At 58.9% G+C, this 27,030-nt stretch overlaps 2 protein-coding genes across 9 annotated transcripts in view; both read right to left on the minus strand.

The window, feature by feature from the left end:
* Positions 1-5,385: 5,385 nt before the first annotated feature.
* LOC128841275 (2'-5'-oligoadenylate synthase 1-like) lies at positions 5,386-13,368 on the minus strand. Its single transcript, XM_054036166.1, has 6 exons — positions 13,095-13,368; positions 9,971-10,265; positions 9,570-9,745; positions 7,760-7,992; positions 6,719-6,863; positions 5,386-6,275 (listed from the first exon to the last, which is right to left on the minus strand). The coding sequence occupies exons 1-6, from the start codon at positions 13,257-13,259 to the stop codon at positions 5,790-5,792; spliced, it is 1,500 nt and encodes a 499-aa protein (XP_053892141.1). The 5' UTR covers positions 13,260-13,368; the 3' UTR covers positions 5,386-5,789.
* Positions 13,369-17,237: 3,869 nt separating this feature from the next.
* The window catches only part of SEMA3B (semaphorin 3B), a 52,350-nt gene continuing 42,557 nt past the window's right edge, over positions 17,238-27,030 (minus strand). For 6 of the 8 annotated variants that reach the window (XM_054034551.1, XM_054034549.1, XM_054034552.1 and 3 more), the window contains 10 exons: positions 25,908-26,022; positions 25,625-25,694; positions 24,956-25,100; positions 24,075-24,294; positions 23,382-23,473; positions 22,671-22,715; positions 21,720-21,877; positions 20,916-20,971; positions 20,344-20,483; positions 17,238-19,694 (listed from right to left, as the gene is read on the minus strand). In XM_054034551.1, the coding sequence (XP_053890526.1) occupies positions 19,260-19,694; positions 20,344-20,483; positions 20,916-20,971; positions 21,720-21,877; positions 22,671-22,715; positions 23,382-23,473; positions 24,075-24,294; positions 24,956-25,100; positions 25,625-25,694; positions 25,908-26,022 (1,476 nt within the window). In that variant the 3' untranslated portion in view covers positions 17,238-19,259. The remainder of the gene's footprint in view (positions 19,695-20,343; positions 20,484-20,915; positions 20,972-21,719; positions 21,878-22,670; positions 22,716-23,381; positions 23,474-24,074; positions 24,295-24,955; positions 25,101-25,624; positions 25,695-25,907; positions 26,023-27,030) is intronic. The other 2 variants (XM_054034554.1, XM_054034555.1) reach the window with 1 other exon arrangement.

The raw sequence follows: 27,030 nt of genomic DNA on the forward strand, positions 1-27,030 counted from the left end.
GTCAGGGGAGGAGCAGAGCAGCCGCGGGAGGGGAAGTGCCCGGCTGGCATTTTCCCGGACATGTTCGGCTTTTTGGCAATTCCCCCGGACCGGGGTTTGATTACCGAAAAGCCGGACATGTCCGGGAAAAACCGGACGTATGGTAACCCTAGGTACAGTTACCATATTTGAACTTTCAAAGAAGAGGACACTCCGGGGGGGGGGTGTGTGTGTGTGTAGCCCTGCCCCTTAGCCACTCCCTCCCACTTCCCGCCCCCTGACTGCCCCCCACAGAACCCCCAACCCATCCAACTCCCCTGCTCCTTGTCCCCGGATCACCCCCTCCCGGGACCCCTGCCCCTAACCACCCCCCGGGACTCCACCCCCTATCTAAGCCTCCCTTATCTTTGTCCCTGACTGCCCCCTCCTGACACCCCCCCCATCCTAACTGCCCCCCTAGGATCCCACTCCCTGCCTGTCCCCTGACTGTTCTGACTCCTATCCACACCCCCGCCCCCGCCAGATCCCCGGGACTCCCATGCCTATCCAACCGCTGCCTGTCCCCTGACTGCCCCCCCAAACCCCCAACCCATCTAACCCTCCCTGTCACCTGACTGCCCCAATCCCTCTCCACACCCCTGCCCCCTGACAGGACCCCCCAGAACCCCTGACCCATCCAACCCTCCCCCTGCTCCCTGTCCCCTGACTGCCCCAATCCCTCTCCACACCCCCGCTCCTTGACAGGCCCCCCCCCAGAACCCCCAACCCATCCAACCCTCCACCTGCTCCCTGTACCCTGACTGCCCCATTCCCTGTCCACACCCCTGCTCCCTGACAGCCTCCCCCAGAACCCCCGCCGCATCCAACGCCCCTGCTCTGGCTCTGCCTGCTCCCCTGAGCGCGCAGCCGCCCCGCTTCTCCGCCCCCGCCCCAGGCTTGCCTCGAATCAGCTGTCCATGCGGCAAGCCTGGGAGGGAGGGGGCAAGAAGCGGAGCAGCGCGGCTGTGCGCTCAAGGCAGCAGGCAGAGGCGAAGTGGAAGTGAGCTGGGGCAGGGAGCGGTTCCCCTGCGCTCCCCCTCTGGGTTACCTGCTGCGGGCAGCCCTCCCCGCGCCCCCCTGCCCCAGATCACCTCCGCTCTGCCACCTCCCCTGAGCGCTCCGCTTCTCCCACTCCCTCCCAGGCTTGCCGTGCAAAAGTCTGGGAGGGAGGAGGGGAAAAGCGGTGTGCCCGGAGGAGGAGGCGGGGCCTGGGATTTGAGGAAGGGGTTGGAATGGGGGCGGGGAAGGGGCGGAGCTGGGAGCGGGGCCTATGCCTAGGCCCCGCGCAGCACTGCCGGTGTGCTGAAGCTGCAGGGGAGGGGGGAAGCAGGGGAGGAGCTTTTGCTGCCGGAGAGGCCCCAAGTGAGCGGCTCAATCCGGCGTGGCTGCCCTGTCAGCCGCTTTTGGGTCTTTAAATAGCCGTCTGGGAGGAAATCCCGGACATTTTTAGTTTTTTACAAATTCTCCCCGGACGGCTATTTAAAGACCCAAAAGCCGGACACGTCTGGGGAAACCCGGACATATGGTAATCCTAGGATGTGGCCCGTGGACTGGAGTTTGCCCACCCACCAGCCCCTTTACAACCGGTTCTACATCGGCTTCTAAATTTAACAACTGGTTCTTGCGAACCGGCTCCAGCTCACCACTGGCCACAGCCACGGAGGGGCCACAGCCCATCCCACTTAACACCCAGGCCCACCCAAAGCCGAGCCTGTGGCAATGCCACATTAATTCATGTGCAGTGGAAATGATTTGCTGTGACGTCAGCTCTGCGGTCATTGCCCCTCCACCATAAGCTGGGGCCCAGTCAAATGTTCATTCCTGCCACATGGCAAGTGTGTTCTGTGGTGCCCCACTGCTGCCCTCCCCTTCCCTCAGGCCCAGGGAGGCTGCAGATCCCAGCATGCCTTGCGCTGCAGAGTGAGCGGCTCCCCGCCCCCTCCTGTTGCTGCAGTCCGTGCTGCTGTGTGCACAGTCGGGCACAGGAGGGAAGCTGGATGCTGCCCTTTGCCTCCCCCTGCTGGCTGATCCTGGCTTTGCATCTGCCGCTGGGTGCTCATCCTCTCTGCTAAGTGTTGGGGGGCAGCAGGCTGGACAGAGATATTTTCCGCATATAATTAACCCTTTGTGTGGGCATCAATGGGGGCATGGATAGGGGTGTATGAATGTTCCCCATGGCCCCTACATCCCTCCTTCATCTGCCACATCCTCACTATCTCCCCCTTCCCCCTCCCCCCCTTATCTCTCTCTGGGCTGGGAACAGCTGCAGTGTTTCCAGCACCACACCCCCAACCACACACCAACCCCCTCACTCACATGCACTGACTTTTGTTTTGCTGGTGGGTGCTCCTCTCCGCCTCCTCCCCCTCTCATGTGGTGACTTGGGGGAGAAGAAGCCGGGCGGGGGGCAGGGCCTTGGGGTGGAGCAGTGGGCGGGGCCACAGTCTGGGCACCAGGGCCTGCAAAAGATTAATCAGGCCCAGAAGGTGCTGAGCACCCCCTATTTTTTTCACTTGAGTCCCAGAGCACCCACAGAGTTGGCGCCTATGCCCTCACTCCTGTGCGGTTTCATTCAACAGCTGCTCCCAACACTGAGCAGCTAGATGTCTCTCTCCCCAACCTGCCATTCATGCTTCGTTGTCAGTCTTTCGCGCACTCAGCGGGCACGAGACAACGAAACTGCTCCATGGCACAGACGGGTGGTTTGCTCCCAGCGGCCTGCAGCAACTGGCCTCTTTTCTAGTCAGGGATCTCCAGCAATTCACACCAGCCAATGCCACCAAAGCTCAAAATAATTATAAGCCCATCACTAGTGATCTGCTGCTTCTCCACCTTTCCTGAGCTGCTGGGTTGATACCACTTCTAGGTTCACTTCCTCCTGCCTCTAGAAGTAGCCCCATGTTCCCCCATACCTGTTCCAATAGCCCCTGGAAATCATTATATTGCATATGGACTGACCTTGCAGTGCCCGAATGATCCAAATGGTGCATTTGCAAATACACATTTTGTGGAAAAACAAAACAACCAGCATGAAAGGAAGGGAGCTGCAGAGCAGGACAGGTTAGAAAATATCATCAACAAAAAAGGCTTGTGCGGTTGGGACCTAGATACTGTATGGCAGATGGGAGACCTGCTACGCAAGCCTGTAATTGGCCGCCCCAGCGAGGAAGAGAACGTGAGGAAAACATGGCAGAAAAGGGTGACCATGCTGAATGCACTGGCATCACCTGTGAAGAAGCACCACAACTAGTGAGCAACCACAACCAATGGAGGAACTGGACTGCCCAGTGTGTCGGGGCTCAGGAGCAGTTAAGGTCTCCTGCATCTCACAATCAATGAGAAAAGCAGTTTTCTGAAAGCAGTCCAGAGACATCATCGCTTGGTCTGCCAAAGGGCATTTGGTTTTATGGTGCTTTTGCCTTCGTAGTTTAGTGAGGTCCTCTATGTGGTTTAACGACTTAGGTGGAGTGGCATAATGGGGAAGTTGAAGCTGGACAAATTCAGCCAGGAAGTAAGGCGTAGGTTTTTGACAGTGAAAGTAATTAACCATTGGAATTAACCAAGGGGTGTGGGGAGTTCTCCATCACTGGCAATTTTAAAATCCATATTGGCCGTTTGCCTGAAAGATCTGCTCTCGGGGGTTATTTTGGAGCAGTGCTCAGCAATACCCTGACTCCCAAAGCGCATCGCCTGTTTCCCCCACCCCAGATCACGCTATCATGGAGGGCTTGATTTCATCTTTGCTCCCACGGGGGCCAGCAGCACCCTGCCTCGGTGAGAGATGAGCTTGGAAGAGGAAAAGGTACAGTCCCAGGGGCACTGTGCCATCACAGGGCCCTGCCTGGCATGGGGCTTCACCCAGCTGGCCAGTGGGTGACTCTATCACTGTGCCCCACCCCCACAGGGTTATTACCCAGAGAGAGGTGGGGCACAGTAAGTGGCAGAGGCCTGGCAGCAGAACAAGGGTCTTTGGTGAGCTCTCAGGGTGCTGCTAAAATATCAACCCAGCTGTTCCTACCCCAGCCTCTGGGGGCAGTAGCTTGGTACCCTGCCCCGTGGCTCCCGAGACCCACACCCCAGGTGGCTCTCCCAGCCTATCCCCATTGGCCTTAGGCCTGGAATCTCAATAGGGCCCTGCTGGGCTCTCCCCGTCACAGGCAGCCTCTGTCGCCAGCCTCAAGCCGAGAGGGTGGCATTTTGGGATCCGGTTCTAAGACTCAGCCTAGGAGGCGACCAGCCACCGCCCCAACGGCTGATGGGCTTTTTCACCAAAGGGAATGCCCCCCCCCCCCCCCCCCCGCTGTGCTCAACTTGCGAAGGCTGCCCTGGGCCTATAAGCAATGGCCTGTCCCATCCCACATCGTCTGGGCATCCCGTGGCCTTGACAGTCCCATGGGCCGGCTGAGCTGAAACATGGTGTGCAAATCCCTCTTTCAGACCTCCAAGCGGGCTGCACTGGACTGGGCCAGAGTCCCTCTTATCATGGGCACAGTCTCCACCCTCCAACCCTCTGGTTCCCTCACTGAGCCCACACCCCCTGCCCTCCATACAGCGCCCCCTCCTGGCTCGATACAGGACATTACTCCTCCCGGATTGTGCCTTTCCAGCTCAGCCTGGAGGTGGGCACTTGGTAACAAGCCAGCAGGTTGATTATAGCTCAGCCAGGCTTGTAAATGAGCCTCACGCATACAGGGCCGGCTCCAGGCACCAGCTGAGCAAGCAGGTGCTTGGGGCGTCCAAGGGGAAGGGGCGGCACGTCGGGCTCTTCGGCGGCAATTCGGTGGAGGGTCCCTGTCGCTCTCGGAGGGAAGGACCTGCCGCCAAATTGCCGCCGAAGAAGAAAGCGGCATGGTGGAGCTGCCGCCGATCGCGATCGCGGCTTTTTTTTTTTCGCTGCTTGGGGCGGCAAAAACCCTGGAGCCGGTCCTGCCCCCATAACCGTGTCCATGACACACTCCCAGCTCCCTGTGCCACAGATATCCCAGCGTGCACTGGCCCACATGTTGCTGGTGCCGCTGTGTGTCCCCATCTGTCAGGTACGCTGTCTCCACTGAGGCACTATGGGATGCACAATGCACTGCCCTGCTGAGGCAGCCAGTGGGGCTGTGTGCGTTGAACAAAGCTGCTGGGGGAGACAACTTGGCCAAGTTTGCTGTAGCCAGGTCGGATGAGGGGGCCACGACCCAGTCACAGAACTGCTGCTGGATATGCTGGAAGAATTAATGTGGGGCAGGTCTCCGGCATGTGTGACACAGGTGGTCAGACTGGATGATCTCAGTAAATGAATCTCTGAATCCATGACCCCCGGCTGTATGCACGGGGCAGGTGGGACCCACATCCCATGGACACAACACTCAGGAGCTGGGATTAGCGGAAGCTGTTTATTTCAGATTCCAAGCAGCACACACCGGTCAGGATTTGGCACGACATAATAACAGAGATGGTGACACACAGCAGTGGAGTCGGGACAGGGAGGAGGAAGGGGACTACAACAATGGGATTAATGAACAATGTCTGGTGGGCGCCCAGCACCCAGCTCTGCACTGGGGGCAGTACATCCCGAAACGGGCCATGGAGCGGCGGGAAAGAGCTTCCAAGAGCTGCAGCAGGAGGTGTGGGATGGGCTGGCACTACAGAAGGACGCGGTGCTGATTCTGGAACGTGGGGGGCATTAGCAAAGCCTGAATTATCATGCAAAGAATCTTGGGAAACATAGTCCACTGTGATGCTCTCTCTGCTGGGATGCAGGTCCCTGTGACTCAGTGAGCATCTTACCCACCCCTGAGGCGCAAAAGCAGGTAGACCGTGCTCTTGCTCCGGATCCTGTAATGGGAGAGCGTGTAGTTGTCTTGCAGCTCTTTGCTGTTGAACGTCAGCCGCTGTTGGCTGGCGGAGACACCTGTACGATCCTCGATCTTCTTCTTCAGGCCCAGGACAGTGTCACTGGCGCGGACACCATAGGGGATGGTTCTGCTGTTATGGTCCTTCACGAAGATCTCCATCTCCTGGGGCTCGGTCGTGAGCATCAGAACTGTGGTGTCGTAGAAGATGCCGTGTGATGCCAGGGTCTGATCGTCCAGCAGCAGCTGGTTTCCCAGGCCAGGCTCCTGCAGGGCCAGGCGCTGCATGTAGGGAGAGATGCCCAATGCACGCTCGAGCTTCTCCTTAATCTCCCATATGGTAGTGTATGGGCTCAGACGCAGGGCCAGGCTGACCTCTGAGAGCTGCTTCACCATCACCTGCATGGGTCTGGCTGGCTGGAATAGACACAAGGAGATGGGGATGGGTGGGGGTCAGACAGCCCAGGTGGGGCAGCGGCGAACCTCTAACGGCACCCTAGAATAGGAACCTCTGCTGGGGAGTGGAATCTCAACACGAACGTTTCCTGCAGCTCTTGGCCCATCAGATTCTGTAGCAGGGAGCTGGGCAGGTGCGCTGGCTGTGGGGGGAGAGGGATCTCCCAGCTATTTCAGTCCCAGCCTTTCCTAGCGGGGTTGCTGTGGGGAGAGGGCAGGAGTGCTGGCTGTGGGCAGGGGCAGCAATTTTAGCCCCAGCTTCTCCCAGCAGGGGGTGCTGTGGGGAGGGGGCAGGAGCACTGGCAGTGGGGGGAGCTCCCGGCTACTCCATGCTCGGGAGGCTCTGAACAGGGAAGAGCTCGTCACAGGCGGGGGTGGGAAGAGGCCCTGAGAGGCGTCGGTACCTGCACATCCCAGCAGCGGATGGGGGCGAGGCCGTTCCTACAGCACAGCTGGTCCCGGCACACGGCGGCTTCTCTCGCCAGCAGGTCCCAGCTCTTTCCCTGCCCCAAGATTCCCGTCGGGTCGGCTGGATCCAGGATCACGGGGCTGTGAACACACAACAGATTCTCTCTGTCTATGTCTCTTGGGCTGAGCCACCTGCCCACGTGGCCAGAGGCTCTGCTGTGTGCCCCAGCGCGCTCCCTCTCCCCCATGAGCCGGGCCCTGCTCTGCGTCCAGGCTGCTGACACATCTCAGCTGCCTGCTGCCCACGTTGCCTGCCTGGCTCAGGCACTGCAGAGGGGAGCTGGAGGAGGGAGTCTCAGGCTTGGCCGACTGGAGCCAGAGTCCCAGGGGCTCGGGGATGGGGCAATGGTGGAGGGTGAGTATGGTCCGGGGTCACCCCCCCGGAAGAGCCAGTGTCCAGGCAGCTGAGGGGCTGGAGACAGCTGCTGCCCTAGTCCCTGCGATACTATTGCACCCATCTCTAGTGCTGGCCCAGGGGTGCTGCCGGGTACCACACACAATCATTCACGAGCCCTCACCCCGTCAGTGTCGTCATCCCCATCATGCCCATGGGGAAACTGAGGCACAGGGTAATGGTGGCGGAGTGGGGGACAGACCTGTGCCAGGCTGTGAGCCCCCCACCCTTTCACGCTCATACGGGTGCTGCTGGGTGGAATCCTGCTCCCTTCAGTTAATGGGGTTTGGCCAGTGAGTTCCATGGGGCTGGTGCTCCCCTTGGGTGTACGCCCCCAGAGGCAGCCTGGCTGCACATGGTGCAGGGTGTGCTGGGCTGGCCATGTTGCTTGGCTGGTGCTGAGTGTAACCGCAGGGGTCTCGGGGGTGGCAGGGCTGAGAGACGCTGAGCAGAGATGCCAGTTCCCTGCTCGCATGTCCCCGGGTATGACAGAGTCTCCCGCCCACGCAGGAAGGAAGGTCGAGCTGCAGCCAGATGTGAGTGAGCCGCGCAGAAATGAGAGGAGCAGATGCAGGGGTCTTACCACGGCTTCCGCAGCAGCTGTTTGACATGGGGCCCTATCAGGGAGGACTGGAGATCGTAGAACTCGGTCCAGTAGACGCAGAGCTCTTGGTACCGGCACAGCAGCTCCATCACCGTGCGGAACCCCTCGGATGTGCTGAAGTTCTCCGCCCCTTTGGTGCCGCTCTCCCAGGCGTAGATGGTCAGGAGCTCCAAGGCATACTTGGAGGGCAAGCCCGACGTTGTCTTGGAAAGCTGTTAAGGAGATGGGGGGAAGCCGGCCTGAGACATGGGGTGTGTTGAGAGTACAGGGGCCTCAAAATTCCTCTTGCTGCCTGGTCCGGTGGGTGCCCTCCCCTGACCTTTCCCCTGCCCACGTCCTGTGCTCACCACAACCCTCAACCACTTTGCAGTGGCCAGACAAGGTGAGCCGGGGTGTAATGTACTAGCTGGAGACAGAGAGAGAGAGTGTGTGTATGTGTAATCAGACCTGCTCAGTTGTGTGTCAAGACCCTATATTGCTAACATCTAGTGGGGATTCTCCTTTAGCTCAGGTGGCAGAGGTCCGTGCTTCTGAAATGGAAGGCTCCACATTTTATTTCCACTGCTGGTGTGAAGTCCCCACAGGCTGTGGCATCAGGCACTGACTCATTTCAGGTGTTTATTAGGATAAAGAAAATCCTTCTCTCCTGACCCTGTAAAGTGTCATTGGACAGGCTAGTGTAATTTCCACTCAAGTGAGCAGCAAATAGGTCGTTAAATCATTATCTGAAATTTGCTCTTTGTTCAGTTGCTTGCCCTGAGATTAGAGGAGGACACATTTGAGATTGGATGTTTGAGTGTTTGTTTGTTATGAAGCTACACAATTTAGTTCCAATGAGGAATTTATCTCTCTGTATCTGTATCTATATATAAATTGTTGTTTTGTTTTTGAATTATTTTTAATGGATTCTGTTTCCCAGTCAGACTCTGTTCAAGATGGCCAACGATTCTGTTGTTTAACCTCTGGTCCAGTCCATGATCAGAAGCTCTCGTGAGCGCTTGCCTCAAAGTGACCTAAGGCATCTAAACCAGTGGTCCCCAAACTTTTCATGTCGTGCCCCCTTTACCCATAATGTAATCTGTCTGCACCCATGCGGGAACTGGGAGCCGGGGGCCAAGGCCAGGGCCAGAGCTGTGGCTGGGAGCGGAGCCATGGAGTTGGGGGCAGAGCTGGAGCTGGGGGCAGAGCAGGGCTGGGTGGCGCTCCCTCCCTGCCCTCTGTGGAGGCTGGCCCAGGCCCTGCGGTGTCCCCCCTGAATGTTCCTCTGTGCGCCCATAGGGGGGTGTGCCCCACAGTTTGGGGACCAGTGATCTGGACAGATATTCTGGGACTGCTAGAGAGGCACTCAGCAAACTCGCCAGACTGGATCAGAGCCAAGATTCATCTAGTCCAGTGTCCCATCTGTCTCCAGTGACACCCAGGGCCCTTTGATGGGGTAATGGAACCCAGCTGCCGCAGCCCACCCCAAGAGCATCCAGGAGAGCAGCGAGCTAGGAAAGACCAGTTTAAGCCGAGATGACCACCACCTCTGGCAAGCAAAATGCTGGGAAGCAAAGTGATCTTCTGGAACGACTTGAGAAGCGCTGGAAGGGGGAGGGGCTCCTGTCATCACCTTCAGTAGCTTTATTCCAGAGGGGTTTTTAAGGTGTGGGAGGTTCTTTTGTCAGCCAGAAGAACTCCTCAGCTGAACCCGCATTAACATAGAGTGGTAACCCCTAGGGCTGGCGGAGCGTGAGAAGGAGCAAGGGGGGTATCACTGACCAGGGCGGGGCAGGGCAGGGCAACTCACCTCTTTGTACCAGTGCTTGACCAGCCGCAGCAGGTTCTTGAGCTTGGCCGGGCGACGCTTAACGAAGTCCCTCTGCAGCTCGGTGAAGGAGGTGCAGAACTCACCGGGCCCGGCTCTGGCCCGAATCAGATCCTCATAGACCTGGGGGGAAGGTTTACTGCCAGGAGTCACCTGCCCTGGGGGAGACAGTGGAGGGAGGGTCACCACACACAGATCTGAGGGGAATCCAGTCCCAATGGGCCTTGAGCTATTGCTGTGTCCCATACATAGGCTGCACCCTCATTCCCATGAGCTCTCTCAGGATAAGCCCTGGGGCCCATGAGGCCGTTGAGGGGGGTGGGTACCCCCAAACCTGCTGGATCCCTGAAGGCCGAGCTGAGGGGCAGGGATACAGTTGCTACCTAAGGCATCGTAGGCCGGGAGCACGTCCACCTCGATGGATTCCCACAGCTTCTTCGACTGGATGGTGATGGAGAGCGAGCGCGGGCAGGTGCCCTTCTCCTTCGGCTGGGAAACCTCCACATCAACGCTGAAGGCGATGGTCTGTCGGCACCGGTTCAGCTTCTGCTTGACAGTGTCAAGCACAGCCGCACGGTTCTCCATCTGGTCCTGGTAGCTGGAGAAGCAGCTGAGGAAAAGGACCAGATCCGCATCCGAATTGTTCTTCAGGGCCGTCCCCTTCCCTGCGGAGCCGCCCTGCCAAGGAACAGAAGCATTTGCTCACTGCGCTGCCCTCTCAACAAACCCAGGGCGCTGAGCTGCATGGGGGCCTGTAGCCCTGCGCCCGCTCAGCCGGGTCACCCCTCTGGCACAACCCCCCATGCTGGGCAGCCAGAAACAAACCAGAAGCGTTAGGATGGGATAGAAAATATTCCTGAGATGAATCCAGTGTTGTATTGTACACTGCTGGGGCGCCCTCCCCCCGCAGCCTCCTCTGATCACTGATGATGGTCTAACATCCCCCACTCGTGCTTTGGGGCAGAGAGTTGAAATTGGCAGTGGGGTGACCTGCGTCTCAGGGATGCGCCTTTTGCCATGCCCGTGAAAATCCATGCAACTTTGCCCAAGCTAAGAACCTTTGAAATATCTCCCTTCGCACATGCTCAGTACAGATATGTCAGAGTTTGGCCAGTCCCATAGATAACATAGTATTTATATAGCATGTTTGTGACGTTATGAGTGTGATATAATAGCTCATTGAAAGATGACAGGGCCAGAAAGAGTTAATTAACTCACAGACTGACCTGACCCATGGCCGAACTTTAGAAACTGGTTAGGAAGATATGTAAATGAATAGAGCTTTGAAATGCAAGTCTGCATTGTTAAGAGGTAGAAGGGTAGGTGTTTGCTCAGGTCTCGTGATGTAAGCAAACAAGTCTAGTCTATTCCTATAGCTTTGATTCAAAGATCAAAAAGGTAATATTAACATTTAGGAAGATACTTGAGTGAAATAGTATTATTGTCTATATATCTCTTTGAAGGTTGTGGTAACCTGTATCTGAACTGTTTAATGGATAAATTACCCTGTGCTAATTGCCAGGATATTTGGGAGAAGGAGAGTTAAGCCTATTGTTTTCTCAGGCCAAAAGGCTGCTAGAAATGTATAAGAACCCTGGGACACAATCCTGCTTCATCTCAGATCTGCTTTGGGTTTCAAGAGGGGGAAACCTTAAGCCATAAGGATTGAGATCCCCAGTCACTGACTGAAGTCACCCTGAGCATGGACATTGGACTATAACCTATGGACTATTTCTAAAAGGACTTTTGGCAACTACAAGCTCATCTCTGCTATGTATCTGAACCTCAAGAGTTGAATTCAAGTCTGTATGTATATTAATCTTTTAACCAACTCTCTCTCTCTTTTCTTTTTTAATAAATTTTAGTTTAGTTAAATGAAAATTGACTATAAGCGTGTACTTTGGGCAAGATCTAAGTTATAATTGGAACTGGGTATGTGGCTGATCCTTTGGGATTGGAAGAACCTTTTCTTTTATATGATGAGATAAGATTTTTGGTAATCATCATCATATCTGACGTGTGTCTGGATGGAGTCCTGAGGCTGGGCACTTTAAGGGAACTGCGTAGTTTGAACTTCTGAGTAACCAGTGAGGCAATATAGAAGTTGTTTTGTGCTGGCTTGGTAAATCTAAGAATTGGAATATCCACCAGCGTTTGGGGTTTGTCTGCCCCATTTTGTTTGCAGTTCACCCTAATTGAGTGACTTCAGCTGGCTCCCACAGGCGGCACCGTCACAACATTGTACAGTCAAAGCCCAGCTCCTGTTGGCGTCAGTGGCAGCTGTGAGCACTCAGCAGTTCTGCAAATCAGACCTCGGGGGCTCCAACTGGGCACCCAAAAAATGAAGAATGCACACTTTGGGCACAGTTTGGGGTAAGTGACTTGCCCAGCATCACACAGGAACTCAGCAGCAGAGGCAGGGAGAGAATCCAGTTCTCCAGCGCAGCATTCAACTGTCTTACACAGGAGACCTTCCTGGAACCTCCTGCCCCATTCATTGCACATCTTCCATCTGCTGCAAAGTCTGTAGGGATCCTACAGACACCAGTCTCCTTCACTACCTGGCCCTGATTCACCCGTAGAGCACCCTGTGCTCTGAATGAGGCAGGATCCCATGGAAAAAATAATATGCAATCATGTAATTAAAGCTTGTATTGTAATACATATGCACAATGGGGCCGAATTGAGGTTAAACAGGCCACCTTACCTCTGGCATTTCCTAATGTTTGAGTTGCAATCTCAATAACTTTCTTTTAGTGTAATTTTTCTGGACGTAATAAATGGGACTGGGGAGAGGTTTTGCAAACTTCCTGTGCTGTTATTGGTAAAGGGAGTGTTGATTACAAGGTAGTGACCCAACAGGAGAAAGGTTGGAAGCCATTGATTCAGAGAAGATATATCAGATGTCTAATAATGCTAGATTAAAAGGCAACACATTTAAAACAGCTCAAAGGTATTTTTTGTGACACAGCATATAGTTAACCTGTGGAACTCACTCAATGAGGCCACTCTCCGCAGGATTAGACATTCGAAGGATAACTAGAACATCCCTACTTGTTTTCAGCAGAAAGGGAAATGTACAAGGGAGACAAACCCTCATGCTTCAGAGTATAAACCAACCACTAACAGCCTGTGGTCAGGAAGAAACTTCCCCTATAGGCAAATAATTCTATAATTGTCCATGAGATGGGATCTTGTGCCTTCCTCTGAAGCAGCTGGTGTTGGTCACTGTCAAGGATAGGTTACTGGGCTAAAACTGCTCTGACCTGACAATGCAGCTCCTACTTTCCTACCCGACTTCACTGGCAACTAGGAAGCCAGGGTGGATTTGGGATAATGACCCCCTGTAGTCAGCTGTAAGTGGGAGCCCTGTTCAGCATCCCTTGGCTTGTCCAGCTGGGGGTTTCGGCTTCCCCTGATCACAGCGTAGGCACCCAGGCTTTCGCCTGCACCAAAGGAGCCCTTACAAGCTCTTTCACACCGGCAGCTGGTCCAGAACAGACTCACCTTCACCGTCTTGAACACCTTGATATTGTCAAAGCACGTCTCCTTCAGGAAATCACAGATCCTCCGGACAGTGTCTTTCACCTGCAGCTGGAATTCCTCGCTGGGTTGGAGATGCTCCGCGATCCAGGCATCCAGTGAGCCCGCGGACACCTGGTACAGCTCCATCTCTGCTGCTTTGCACCCTGTCCCTGCCTTCCTCTACTGCTGCTGCTTTTAAGCAACTCGGGCACAGCCCAGCCTTGCTGATCTCCTCCCCTGTGGATGGCGTCAGACTGAGCTTGTTAAGGTGGCCTGGGCTACAGGACTGGAACTGTCCACCAGACACCTGCTGGGCATGGGCCAGGAGAGAAACCTGGGGTCTGTCCTCATCCCCAATTCCAGGGGGCAGCCCAATGCACTTCCCCCATCCCCAGCTTCAGGGATTCCTAGGAGGGGGCTGCCCTCAGGCCATGCTTGGGGGCGCTGTCCTTCATGCCAGCCCCTAACCTCAGTGTCTATCTCCCCCACCCACCTGAGAGCGACACTGTAGCCCACGAAAGCTTATGCTCTAATAAATTTGTTAGTCTCTAAGGTGCCACAAGTACTCCTGTTCTTTTTGCAGATACAGACTAACACAGCTGCTACTCTGAAACCGGACCTCACCCGTGTCAGTTTCATGCTCCCAGGCTGGGACACAGGGACTCTCTGCTAACTGCCCCCGGGACAGTAATTAACAGGGAGGGTAATTAACCATTGGAACAACTTCCCAAGGGGGATGGTGGCTTCTCCATCCCTGGCCATTTTTAAAGCAAGACCCGATGCTTTGCTGGAGGGGCTGCGCCCGAGGTTATTTTGGGGCAGGGTCACTGGCCTGTGCTGCACAGGAGAGCAGAGTCCATTCTGGCCCTGGAATTTAGGAATCAAGGAGACCCAAATGAAGGGCCGTGGGGGGGACATGAACTCCCAGCTCAGAGTCTTGTTAATGTCACTCTGCCGCCTGCTGTCTGGACACCCCTGAGCGGCAGTGGGGGTCCTGGAGCCGTCTGTCTGCAGCCTCGTGGCAGCCTCCCCACTGCTGTGCTTTGTCTCCAGCAGCAAGCCTGCCAGGCCGGCCCCTTCCTTTACGAAAGGGCTGGTTAAATGATGGAGAGGTTCCCCCTTGACCCTGACAGCGACTACCCGCCCACTGGCTGAGGGGCATTTTCAAGCCTGGCTGAAGGAAGAACAGCAGGATTTGGGGGAGGTGGGCACCTGCAGTGCACCCCAGTGTGGGAGCCAGGGCAGAGAAGCACCTGGGCTAGCACTTTGGAGCTGCTCCCTAAGGCCACCTTAACTGGCAGCAGCAGAGCTAAGGGTTTCTCCGGTTTTGATCTGCTAAGTTTCGTTTTCCATTCACTAGAGAAACGAAACTGCAAAGGCCGAGCTGGGTGACAAGGGAGGGGCCAGTGTGGGCTGCTGCTGGAAGCCGGGGATCACTCCTTGGCTGGGGCAGGGACATCGGATTCGGTTTCCATTTCTTCCCTGCGTGGGAAGTTCCCATGCCTGCCTGGCCCGGGGCGGAGGGGTGGCGCAGCCAGTGCCAGCAGGTGACAAGGAAGCAGCCTGGCCTGCTTTGGCTGGAAGTGGAAACTGAGCAGTGCAGATTATGTCACCAGCTGCAAAGATTATGTCCCAGCAGCGCTGCCCACCGGAGAGCGGGCGACGCAGAGCCCAAGCGAAACTGGGGGGATTTCGTTTACATGTAGAGTTGGAGGAGAGGGCAGCCTTTACCAGCCTAATGCTGATTGGGAATGAAGGGCCAAAGAGACAGGAGGGGGCAGATTGGGGCAAACCTGCCCCTCAGTGATTCCCCACCCCTGCAATGTCCCGGGGGCCCTAGAGGGGCAAATCAAAGACTGCAAGGCCAGAAGAAGCCATTGCTATCAGCTAGTTTGACCCCTAGCCCCTGTCACAGGCCAGAGCCCTGTCCCCCACTAACGTCCAAGGCAGAGCTTGTGGAAAACCAGACAATTTGGGTGTAAGACTGGCCAGTGATGGAGCTCCCACAATCTCCCCCAACAGTGCAGGGCGCTGCTCTGGGCTGATGTACCTGCACTGGCATCACCCCTGGCCCGGTGCAGAGACTCGCGGAGATCAGTGCACGGGAAGCCATCACAGTCGGTCAGGCCTTGGGTGGCGCCAGGCAGCACATGCCCAGGCCGGTTGCTGCTCCCAGGTGGTGCCCTTGCAATGGACCCTTGGGCCTCCCTTTACCCCAGGCCCAGCCCTTGGGTTCCTACCTCCTGCTCAGACTCCCGCTCTGGCCCCAGTCCCATCCTCTGAGTCTCGGCGTGCAGGACTGAGGGGAGGTGGCCATTTGGGGACCTGTCCCCCTGCCAGTTAGAGCTGCCTGCCCCAGGGCTAGGAGGTGCCAGTAGCTGAGGGAGCCCCAGTGGGGGGGGGGGTGAGCAATAATGGCCCCTAGTGCTGCCAGATGGGCCTAAAAGGGGCATAGTGCAAAGGAGACTCAACCCTTGTGTCTCCTGCCCCCAGTTCCCTCCCATGCGTGCAACAGTTCTGGCTGCTTGCCGGGACACAGACCCCCTCCCCCACTGGCACCGGGGAAGGGCAGGGGGTCTGGGCTGCCTCCCAGCCACAGCCCCAGAGCTCAGCACTGGCCAGTGAGTGCCGCAGGTGGCTTCTCCCTCTTCTAGTGGCTGGGAGCTGGTGACTTTGGCGCTGCCAGGTCTCACAGCCAGGGAGCAGGGGGCAGCAGCCAGACACGTAGCATCACAGGGCCCAGATAGCTGGTGGAGGGTGGGGGGTAAGGGGAGAGCTCTCAATGCTCTAGGTGAGCCGGGGTGTGTGCGCCTGCAATCCTGCTGGGAGGGCGCTGAGGCTGGGCAGCTGCCCCAGCCCTGCCTGGGCGAATGGGGAACTGAACAGAGCCCAAGGTGCAGCCCTGGGCTGGGCTGTGCCGTGCCGTGCCGCTGTGACGGGGCTTTGCCCTGCCCTGTGAGTCACCCAACCACCCACTGGGTGGCACCACCCCACCCTCCGCCCAAAGGTCACTGCGCAGGCACCCTGCCCAGGCCAGAGCAGGGTCAGGCAGCAAAGGCCGGGGCGAGGGGCTAATGGACAGGGTGTGCAAGGGGACCTGCACTGGACTGGAGGGGTGGGTGGGGAGGAGATGGGGCTGTAGGGGTAAGGTGGGGGCACAGCAAGGGAGAGCAGCTGTGAGGGGAATGGCCAGAGATGGGGCAGCTGTGAGGGGTACCATGGGAGGTCCCACAGGGATGTGGGGGGTGAGATGGGGCAAATGTGAGGGGTGCCTCCAGCCTCCCCAAAGCCCTCCAGGCTGATGGGCAGAGGAGCTGGGTGACGGTTGACCTCCTCCTTTCCCCAGTGCAATCCCAGCCCTGGAGAGGGACCAGTCACGCCGCATACTCAGATGACCCTGTCCTGTGGAGAGACAGCTAGAGAGGATCCCCAGCCAGAGCAGGGCCTGCTAGAGCCACTGGGACCAGGCACACGCGGGCATCATGCCCCCCGAGCCTGGGCAGCGAGCAGGCTTCAGGATCCAGCCAGCCATCACTCCTGGGGTGTCCCTTCGCTTCCTGCCCCCTGCCCAGCTCCCCCCGGCACCTCCTGGGGCCTGGGACCAGGGCCGGCTCCAGGGTTTTGGCCGCCCCAAGCAGCCAAAACAAACAAAAAAGCCACGATCACGATCTAAAAAAAAGCCGCGATCGCGATCTGCGGTGGCAATTCAGCGGGAGGTTCTTCACTCCCAGGCGGAGTGAGGGACCGTCCGCTGAATACCTGGACCTGCCGCCCCTCTCCGGAGCGGCCGCCCCAAGCACCTGCTTGAAAAGCTGGTACCTGGAGCCAACCCTGCCCACGGATGCCGTTTGAACCAATTCTGCACACTATAATAGCGCCCTCTGCTGCACATACACCTGCTGCCTGCTGGTCCAACCCCAGAGAGCATCTGAGCCTGCTTGAGCCCAGGAGCTTCCATCAAAGGCACCTGATTCTTAGCTCCCGAGGCCTCAGGTTTGATCCTGGCTAAGTGCAGCTCTGGTAGCCCAGGCTCCTCAGCCTGGTTCTGGGCTCAGCCACCCGTAGCAGGGGCAAAGTGCTGCCCAAGCAGGTTCAGCCCATTTCAGAAAACCAGGAGCACAAGGGTTCATCAACTGCTTTTATTGTGTTAATATAATACAGTCCCGCCGGGCTGGGTCCAGTTCTGTGCCATGCTCCCTTCTCCCACACCAGGGCTGCACTGGCCCGCCCGGCCTGTGACCGCCGCCTTCCTTCTCTTTCCACCCCCTATTTTCCTGCCTCACTGTCAGCGCAGCGGTGATCGCATCCATGCGGGCTGGCTCCTGAAAACCTAAGTGGTGCTTTCCTCTTCGCTCACCCGCGTCTCCACAGCAGGGTCAGTGGCGTCACACCCAAAGGGGAGAGGAAAGACAGGAGACCCAGGCTGGTAGGTTTCGAAGGGGCTACGCGAACGATATACCCACCCAAAGGCCAGATCCTCCAAGGTCTTTAGGAGCCTAACTTTCATTGACTACAACAGGAGTTAGGAGCCTAAATACCACTGTAGATCTGGGCTGAAATCTCATCCTCGGGGGAGAGGCCCCATTTTGATGACCTGCCGCTGTGCCTGCTGAGCTATGCACTCCATTCTGTGTGGGCACGGCCAGCCAGGGCTCAGACTTAACGTTATAACACGCAGCTCGTACCTGGAGCATTTCAGTGACTGCTCTCCATGCGCTGGCTGTTCCCCGGGCCTCGTGGCCAGGGGAAGGAGGGGGCCACAAAGGTGAAGGGACTTGGCCAAGGTCCCCTGGCAGGGCAGTGGCGGACTCCTGGTCACCTGAAGCCCGCTGCGCTACCCAGCTGGTGAAAGGCGCTGCACGGACGCAGCCTGGGACTGAAATGCCTTGTCCCTGGCCAGGAGCAACTGGGAAAGCTGCCTCCACCCCAGGGCAGCCCCCTCCCCTGACCCCCCCTATGGGTGACAGCCGCTCTCCATCCCCAGACAGGCCTCAGGCTTCTGGTGGCGACACCCAACAAGGGAGGCCAGTTGCGATGGGCTCACCTGTTCAGCACCAGTCACCAATGGCCAGCAGCCAGAATGGCCGCCAGGCACTGCCAGAGCCGGGCTGAAAGTGCCTGGTCTAGACCCAGATCCCACTTCCACAAGGCCTGCGGTTATTCCACTCCCACAGAGCCAGGTTGGGGAGGTGGTCGTGGGGAACCACTCTGTGGCTCAGGCCTCAAGGCCAGCTGGCTCCTGGCCTTGAATGCCCGGCACGCCCCATGCTTCCCCAGGGGCCACGGATCAGTTTGCCCTGGGTTTGGGATCGGGCCGAAGACTCGGGGCATTGGGGTCACTTGCTCCTCCTTCCCCACACCCTGCAGGAAGCTGGAACCTTCCCAGCCACACAGTGCTCTCTCCTGTGCTGCCTCATTAGGCGGGAACCCTGCCCCTAATTCCAATCAGGGAGCGGCTTGGGCTCTGATCTCCTGCCTGCTGCGCCCCCCCCACCCCCATTGCACCATGGGACCACACACACCCATCCCAGAAGCCACCAGCCAGGAATGTGCCCATGTACCTAGGACCAGACCAGCGCCCCCCAGTCCGGGTGCAGCCTGAGGCGGGTTTACATTCATCAGTAACAGTCCATTAATAAATACATCAGTGGTCGTGTCCCCAGGGGAGCAGGGGGAACCCAGGTACCAGCTTCCCTGCCCCCCAGCGCATGCCAAACAGGGATTTGCCAGGAACTGTCTCCGGGAGGTTCCTGACTCTGGAGAGGGCTGGGTTAAAGGATGTTGGGCAGGGGCCGAGGGCCAATCGAACAAAAACAGTCCCTGCTGGATTGATCTGCCCCATGGGGGACGATCCAGGCTGGGGCACGGTCAGATCCAGGAGGCCTCTTCAGTATCTGGATGGCGCAAGGCCCCTGCTCCTCTCCCACTGGTCTCCCAAAGCCTTTGGTCTGAGGCCTGGGCCCCCATCTCTGGTTGTGGGGCAGGCCCCGGGGGCTCCCCCCGCACTTGGCTGGGGAGAAGAGTGTCTCAAGGGCGCGGCCACCCCCACCTAGCTACGCACAGAGGGAACCCACTGCCAGCTCGGCTCGCCGGTCTCCCCTCTCCCCACCCTCCCCTCCCTCCGCCTCCTAGCAGGAGTCCGGCAGGTCACCAGGCGGCAGCGCTGCGGGGTCCTCTCTCAGCGCGGGGCAGCTCGTGTGTGCGCCGTTTGCGGGCTTTCCGTGTCTCCTCCACATATTTCCACTTGTGGGGCTTGGCCTGGATGCTCAGCGGGGGAGGCCGGGGTGGCTTCTTCTTGGGCTGGTGGCTTGTGCGGCCCCACAACTGCTGGCAGACCTGATCCATGGCGCTGAGGTTGGGGTGGTCCACCAGCTGCAGGAAGTCCTGGTACCACAGCTTGCTGCTGGCTGGCTCGGCGGGTGCCTCCTCCTGGGCGCCGATCACCTCCAGCGAGAGGCGCAGGAGGGTCTGGGTGAAGCCATGCTCCGTGGCCTGGCAGTGGTAAAGCCCGGCATCCTTGCGCGCCACGCTGCGGAGGAGGATGCCCCGCTCCGTCAGCAGCACCCGCTCATCCAGCTGCACCTGCAGGCCCGGGGAGACAAGGCAGAGCTGAAGCTGGGGGAGCAGGGCCAGCACCAGGGCCAAAGTGCAGTGCCTCAGCGCACCACCCTGGCCTCCTAGGCGGGGCTGGGTAGCTCGGGGGCAGGGCTTGCTGCTAGCAGGCCATGGGCTGCGCCAGTGCTGCTGGGTGGGGATGGGCCGAAGGGGCATCAGGGCAAAGAGATGCCTGATAGGTGCCGAGAGCTTGGTTCAGAGCTGGAGCTGACTGAGCTGGCACAGGGGAAGGATGGGCCGGGACTGCTGGAGCGGGGCGGGGCAGGGCAGGGCAGGGCCCGGCTGGATTGGGTGTCCTCGCACCAGGGAGGGATCAGGAGGGGAGAGTGAGGTGGTGGGGCTGAAGGGTCTATGCAGCTGGGAGGGGTCCGGCTGGGGGTGGCCATGTGGCATGCATACACAGCAGTGAGGAGGTGGGAAGGGGCAGAGGATGGGAGGGGGGTGCTGGAGCCCAGCCGGGAGGGCACAGGGATCCAGGAGCCTGGGGTATGATAGGTGCCAGCCTGTCTCTCTTGGCTCTGACCAGCCTGGGCACAGCCAGCACAAAGCCCCTGTATCAATGCGGCACGTGGGTCAGGCCAAGCAGCCTGGCTCCTGGAGATGGGGGGCCTGGTACCTCCTTCCTCGGGGTGTTGCTGGCTTTCTGGTAGGTCCACAGCACCCGGGCCTGCAGGGACTTGGGCACGCACTCCAGGAAGGCACTGCTGCCCTCTACCCCATACAGCTTCTTCTCCGGCACGCTGCTCTGGTGGGGATCTGCCGGGCACAGGCCACAGAGAGCGTGAGCATGGGAAAACACACCAGGGCAACCGGGCCATGGGACCGGAACGAGCGAACATGCCCGAGCCTTTTGGGTCACGTGGCATGGAGCAGGCACAAGCGAATGCACCAGGGTGGCTGGGACAGGAAGAGTGTGGCTGGCATGCACCAGAGCCATGGGCCACGCAGCAGGCATAAGCTATCGCCCCCAAAGGCGTCTGTGCTGAGCGGGCAGAGACACGGCCATGACCTGTGCCCATGTCTCTTCATGCCAGGCGTGTGAGCAGGGGGAGCACCCCGCCCCACATCCTGCGGCACACGAGCAGGCAGCAGTGGCACTGTCTGGGCACTTCTCTTTCTGGGAGGATGGGCACGCAGAGGGCTAAGGGCTGAGCTGGTACCCCAGGGGCAGGGAGAGGGCACACTGACCTCCAGAACACAGCGTGTTGGGGTCGCCGTTCCGGACGTCCTGTCGCCGAAAACGCCTGTAGGGGGGGAGCAGGAAGAGGGGTCAAGGTGGGGGCACAGCGGGGGACAGATAGACGCACAGACATTTTCCGAGGAGCACAGGGGCTCTGGCAGCCTCTCCTAGCGCCTGGGGAGCAAGCCCTCTCCCCCCAGCACCCACCAGGAGCACCCTAAGCCAGGCACCCTGCTGGACCCTGGGGACGGAGCCCCACAGTTCTGCGACACAGGGCCAAGGAGTCTCTCCTATCAGTCCCTAGCGAGGGGCTGTCGTTGTCCTGAACAGGCTGTTGCTGTGCTGACGGCTGGCAGCGCCAAGGTTCCTACCAGGCCCCCCATCACCCTAGCATCTGGGTGCCTCACATTCTTTAATGTCGCTCCCCTCACACGCCTCTGGGTGGCTGGGCAAGGCTCTTCTCCCCATTGCACAGATGGGGAAACTGAGGCCAAAGTCACCCTGGGAGCCTGTGGCACCGAACAGAGGCCTCCCGCCCCGGGCTGGATCTTACCGCTTCAGCTAGGCCCAGGATAAGGCTGGCACAAGATCACCCCAGTGCCAACCCTACCCCAGACGTCACCCCAAGCCCTGCAGTGTGGGGGGCACCTCTGATGCAGCCAGCACCCCTCGCGTGCCTTTCCCCGGTTTCCCGGCATCCTCTCCGGTCCCATGGCATCCTCCCCATGGCTCGGCGCTTCCAGGAGCAGCGAGAAAATGATCTGAGTGAGGAGCCCCTGGGCCCCATGTGGCTGGAGCGGAAGGGGCTGTACCTCTTGGTGTTGGGCATGTAGCGGGTGCAGCTGGTGCCGTTCCAGGCACAGTAGGGGTCTCTGGCCAGGCAGCACTCGGCACAGCCCTTGCCGTAGATCCCGCAGCGGTGCAGGGGCAGCTGGGAGAGGGACGTCGGGGAGCCCACGTAGAGTTGTTGCTATTGGAGAGGCAAGGCCAGACGGTCGGGGGCGGATCCAGCACCCGGGTGCATGCCACGGCACCGCATCCCTGGGAAGGTGCCCACGCAGCATGTGGCCAGGGGGTCACCGCCCACATGGGGCCTGTGTCTCAGGAGGTGCCAGCATGGGGAAAGGAGGGGAGAATCTTCCCCTGGGATGGGGTGGCCACAGTGCCCAGCCTCACCCACTGGGCACCACTGGCGGGCATTTGGGTCAAGGCAGGTCAGGGCCAGCCTAGCTCTCCTGCAGGGGATGATGCCAAAGGAGAGCCATGGGGACTGCAGCGAGGGCCCCGGCACAGCACACCAGCTGGGGGGAGGGGCAGACGGCTGCCCAGCCTGGCGCCCACCTGCACTGGCTGCCCTGGACGTGTCACCAGGGCAGCCCTGAGCTCTCCAAGTAATGGGCCGACACATGGGTCAGTCTCCCTACACCTCCTCCAGCCCCTGTACCCAGGACTACTTTTCCTTGGTCTCCGGTGGCGCAAGGACAACGCTGTGCCAGAATACGGAGCTAATCCCCAGCAGGCCCTACCCTTGTTATTACAATGGCTAGCTCCAGGGCACGGGGGGTGAGGGGCTGCACAGACACAGATGGTACAGTGCCTGCCCAGGATCCAGCTACGACTAGCACCCCAGCTCAGCTGGCACAGTGCCACAGCTGGCACTCTGGCACAGCATCAGAGCCAGCACATCCCACAGCTGTTTCTCCACCCCCATCTCTTCCCCTCCAACCCTCTCAGATGTTGCCTGTGCCCGCCGGACTCCTCACCCGCTTGGACGAGATCTGCATGCTGGTGATGGGGGACGAATCCTGCTGAGACAAACAGCACAAGGCATATTAAGGGGGAGTCCAGGCAGACACCAGGCTCCTAGCACAGCCCAGTCGTTGGTGCTTTGCCCGTCTGTCCAGGCCATGCCTGGGGGGGTGGTGGTGTGTGTGTCACCGCACTTCTCTGGAGGGTGGTGTCAGCCCCATTGCCCTGCTCCATGGGCAAGGTGCCAAGAACCCAAGTGACGCACCTGAGAGCACAGAGTGGCGGGACCATGGATAGAACCCAGGAGTCCTGGCTCCAACCGTTGGGTCAGGCTGGCGACGCTGGGTTAACGTGGGTGGCAGGGCTGCCTGCCCACAGCACCGCCGGCCCCACCCAACGTGGACAGAGGGGGACGGGCCCATGTGACAGGCACCCAGTCACACACCTTGCCGTGGGGGCTGGTCGCCACATGGCCACAGCTCCCTCAGCCCCCATTTCATTAGGATGTGGCACTGGCTTTTAGCACCCAGAAGGGGAAAGGGATACGCTGAGGCAAAGTAGTTCCAGCCCATGGCTCAGGTTGCTTTTCGCCAGCTCCCAAGAACGGAAGAGGGGTAGAAGGGGAGGGGGGGGCACAACTTCGCCAGCCTGCAACAAGACAGGTGTGTGTGTGTGGGGGGGAAAATCAGGCCCCCAGCACCTCCCTGCCCTGACCACTGTCCTACCTTAAACACCTGCAGCTCCTCCAGCAGCAGCTCCTCCATGTTTTGCCAGCTCTCCTTGGGCACCGAGACCACCTTCAGCACCGTGCCAACGTCTGCCGGAAGGGAAGGAGGGGGTGACAGGGCATGACAACATCCACAGCTGAGATGTCCCACCCCTGGGCAGCTCTCACACACTCACACCCGGCTCGGAAGAGACGCAGGCCCAGGACCCCACTGCCCAGGGTCAACCTCCCAGATCTGTATGTGGGCATCGAGAGAAGGGGGCCCTGACTGGCAAAGGCAGTCCCAGGGAAGACAAGGGGTCACAGTCACGGCTTAGTATGAGCAAGGCCAGCATAACCCCCTTACTCTCAGCCCCCACAGCTCTCAGGCCGGGGCAGTATTGTTATCCTCATTTTACTGAGGGGAAACTGAGGCACGGAGCGGGACTCATCCAGCAGGCCAGTGCCAGGGCAGGGAACAGAACCCCAGTCACTGAGCCACTGTCGCTCCCCTATTTGTCCTTGCACTTAACCACACGCCCAGCTCCCTGCGCTGCAGGAGGGCCTCAGGGCAGCTGGGGCAGTCCAGGTGCTCACTGGGCACGTGTGGCGTGGGTGAAACATTAGAGGTCCCGGGCTCCGCCCGCGACGGCTCCAGGGAAATCTGCGGCTGGCAGGAGCGACCTCGGTCTGGGAAGGGCAGCGGGTGCACCTGTGCCAATGAAGAGGACGTCGTAGTGCCCGTCGGCGGCCGTCACCCGGTCCACGGCGATGTGGGTGAAGGTGTAGTCCCCGCTGGTCTGCAGGAAAATGGGTCGCTGGTTGTGTGGCAACACAGGGTTGGCCATGAGTGGGTGGTTGCGGGCGAACTGGATCACATCGTCGGGGAAATCCTTGGTGGAGCTGAAGGTGCCAAAGGTTTTGCTGGGGCACTGAGGGGGCAGAGAGGGGCGAGGTCAGCTGGGGAAAACCGGGGAACATGAGACGCTGCTGCTCGTCACTCCCGACCCACAGCTCCCTGCTATCCCAGCCCTGGGTTCCTCCCGCACACAGCTCTGCCGGTGCCTGTCAATCCCAACCCGCAGCCCCTGTGGTTCATCCTTTCCGGGCCCCTTGGCCAGAGCCAGCTCAGTCATTTCCCTTTGGGTGAGGGTGGCGGCTTGTTTTGGCTAATGGACTCGCTCTGCACTGGGCATTGAGCTCCCTACCAAATCCACTGGTGCTGAGACCTGGCACACAGCCCTGGCTCTGCTGCATCCTGCAGAGCACTGACAGCAGCTGAGCCTTCCCTGCTGCCCAGACCCCTCTCACAGCTGGCCACCCCCTGCCCCCACAGGCCTCTTGGCGGAGGCAGGGTGGACTCTCCCCCCAGGTCAGGCTGGCAAAGCTGTGTGTGGGCACTGAGGTACCAGGCTCCGAGCAAAAGGGGTCCAGGATTGGGGCATGATGCAGGGCTGCAGGTATCGAGGGGCTCGGGCAGCTGCATAGCCCTGCTGAGGGACGACGCTGGGGGAGGCGCCTGATCCCCACTGGCTGCAGGGGGAGCCCCCTGCCCTGCGTCCCTCCCGGCCAGCTGGGGACCATGGCACGTACCATGCCCGGGCGAGGGTAGGGCACACGGCCCTGGTACGATACCCACTGGTAGTTGGGTCCCTCCTTGTGAGCGAAGGGCCCCAGGAAGGCTCGGCGGATGTCGTGCATGTTGTACAGGCAGACGGCAGAGCCCCTAAACACCGAGCTGCAGGGAAAGCAACAGGCAAGGGCGTAAGGGGGGCACGGGGCACTGGAAGCAAAGGGGGCATTGAGTGGGGGAAGGGCAAGGGGAACAGGGAGAAGGGGTCAGAGTGGGCATGGGGCAGGAGGGGAAGAACTATGGGTCCCTGGCCCTGAGCACCCCCCTATACCAGGTCCAGCTGCAGAACCTGTGGGTGCTCTGGTGAAGGGGTCGTGGAGGGGCAGCGTGGAGCTGGCTGGGGGTGGGGGGAAATGAGCTGGAGGGCCAGATGCACTGGGGAGGCTGATGAGCTGGGGGGGGCTGGATGAACTGGCTGAGGGGGCTGGGCGCATGGGAGGGGCTGGGTGAGCAGAGGGATCAGTGTGGAGTTGGCTGGCGGGAGAGCAAGCTGGGGGGACATGTGGGGAGGCAGGCGAGCTGGGGATTGGCGCAGAGCTGGCTGGGGAGCCGGGCATTGGGGGGGCAGCATGGAACTGGGTGGGCTGGGCAGCGCTGGGGGGGTGGGTGTTAGTGGGGCCTCGCCGTACCTGGAGGTGGAGAAGACGGCGTAGAGCAGGGGGTTCCGTGTGTCCCTCGTCCTCAGCAGGAAGACGTCACCTGTGAGTGGCAGAGAGGGATGGGCGTGTCATTGATCAGCCCCCCACCCCAGGCACACATTCCCCCTGCCTATACTGCCTCCGCCAATACCTCCCCCCACCTGACATGACCGGCCCTCCTCCCCAGCACGCAGCCTCCCCACATGCCCTGTCACAGAGCACCCGCCATGCCAGGCAGTGATCCTGCAGCTGGCGCCTACCCCACGCCACTCACGGAGCTCGTCGAAGAAGGTGTTGCCCCCGTCGCTGCCTGGCACCGAGCACACTAGCCTGGCCTTCAGGAACGTTGTCCACTTGTTCACCAGGCTCCGCTGCCCACCCAGGTCATTCTGTGGGGAGGGGCAGACAGGCTGAGTGGGGGCTGGGCAGGGGGCTCAGCAGGATGCCTGCCCCCAGGGAGCCTCTTCACCCACCAGGACGCCAGCGCTGCCAGGTCCCAGGTGTGGAAGCAGAGAAAGAACTGACAGGAAGGGGATTGCAATGCATGACAGTTTGTTAGCAAGAGTCAGGCTAACTGTAACCCTAATAACGCGAGATTTGTAGAAGCGAGGATTGGGTGAGGCGAGTGGGAAAGAACTGTGTGAGAAGTTGTTGCGACCTTGTGTAGATAATGTTGTATGTAGACTAGAGTCTAAACAAGCGAGGAAAACAAGGTATATCAGAATGACCTATGTATAAACAAAATGCTGCTGTTGCTCATTACTGTCTGTAACAAAAGGTATAAATGCTTGCTGTAATTGTTTACCTGTTGAGAGACCTGTTTAGCTCTCTCCCTCTACGCAATTGCTAGAGAAAATAAAGTATCTGACTTGCTGTACCCAAACAAAAAGTGAGAACTCTGTTATTCTATGAGTCAACAGTGTGCTCTTGTTGTCAAGAAGGCTAACGGCATTTTGGGCTGTATAAGTAGGGGCATTGCCAGTAGATCGAGGAACGTGATCGTTCCCCTTTATTCGACATTGGTGAGGCCTCATCTGGAATACTGTGTCCAGTTTTGGGCCCCACACTACAAGAAGGATGTGGAAAAATTGGAAAGAGTCCAGCGGAGGGCAACAAAAATGATTAGGGGTCTGGAGCACATGACTTATGAGGAGAGGCTGAGGGAAATGGGATTGTTTAGTCTCCAGAAGAGAAGAATGACGGGGGATTTGATAGCAGCCTTCAACTACCTGAAGGGGGGTTCCAAAGAGGATGGAGCTCGGCTGTTCTCAGTGGTGGCAGATGACAGAACAAGGAGCAATGGTCTCAAGTTGCAGTGGGGGAGGTCCAGGTTGGATATTAGGAAACACTATTTCACTAGGAGGGTGGTGAAGCACTGGAATGCGTTACCTAGGGAA

Source organism: Malaclemys terrapin, chromosome 7, assembly GCF_027887155.1.
Source record: "Malaclemys terrapin pileata isolate rMalTer1 chromosome 7, rMalTer1.hap1, whole genome shotgun sequence".
In the NCBI taxonomy this organism is placed as follows: Eukaryota; Metazoa; Chordata; order Testudines; family Emydidae; genus Malaclemys; species Malaclemys terrapin.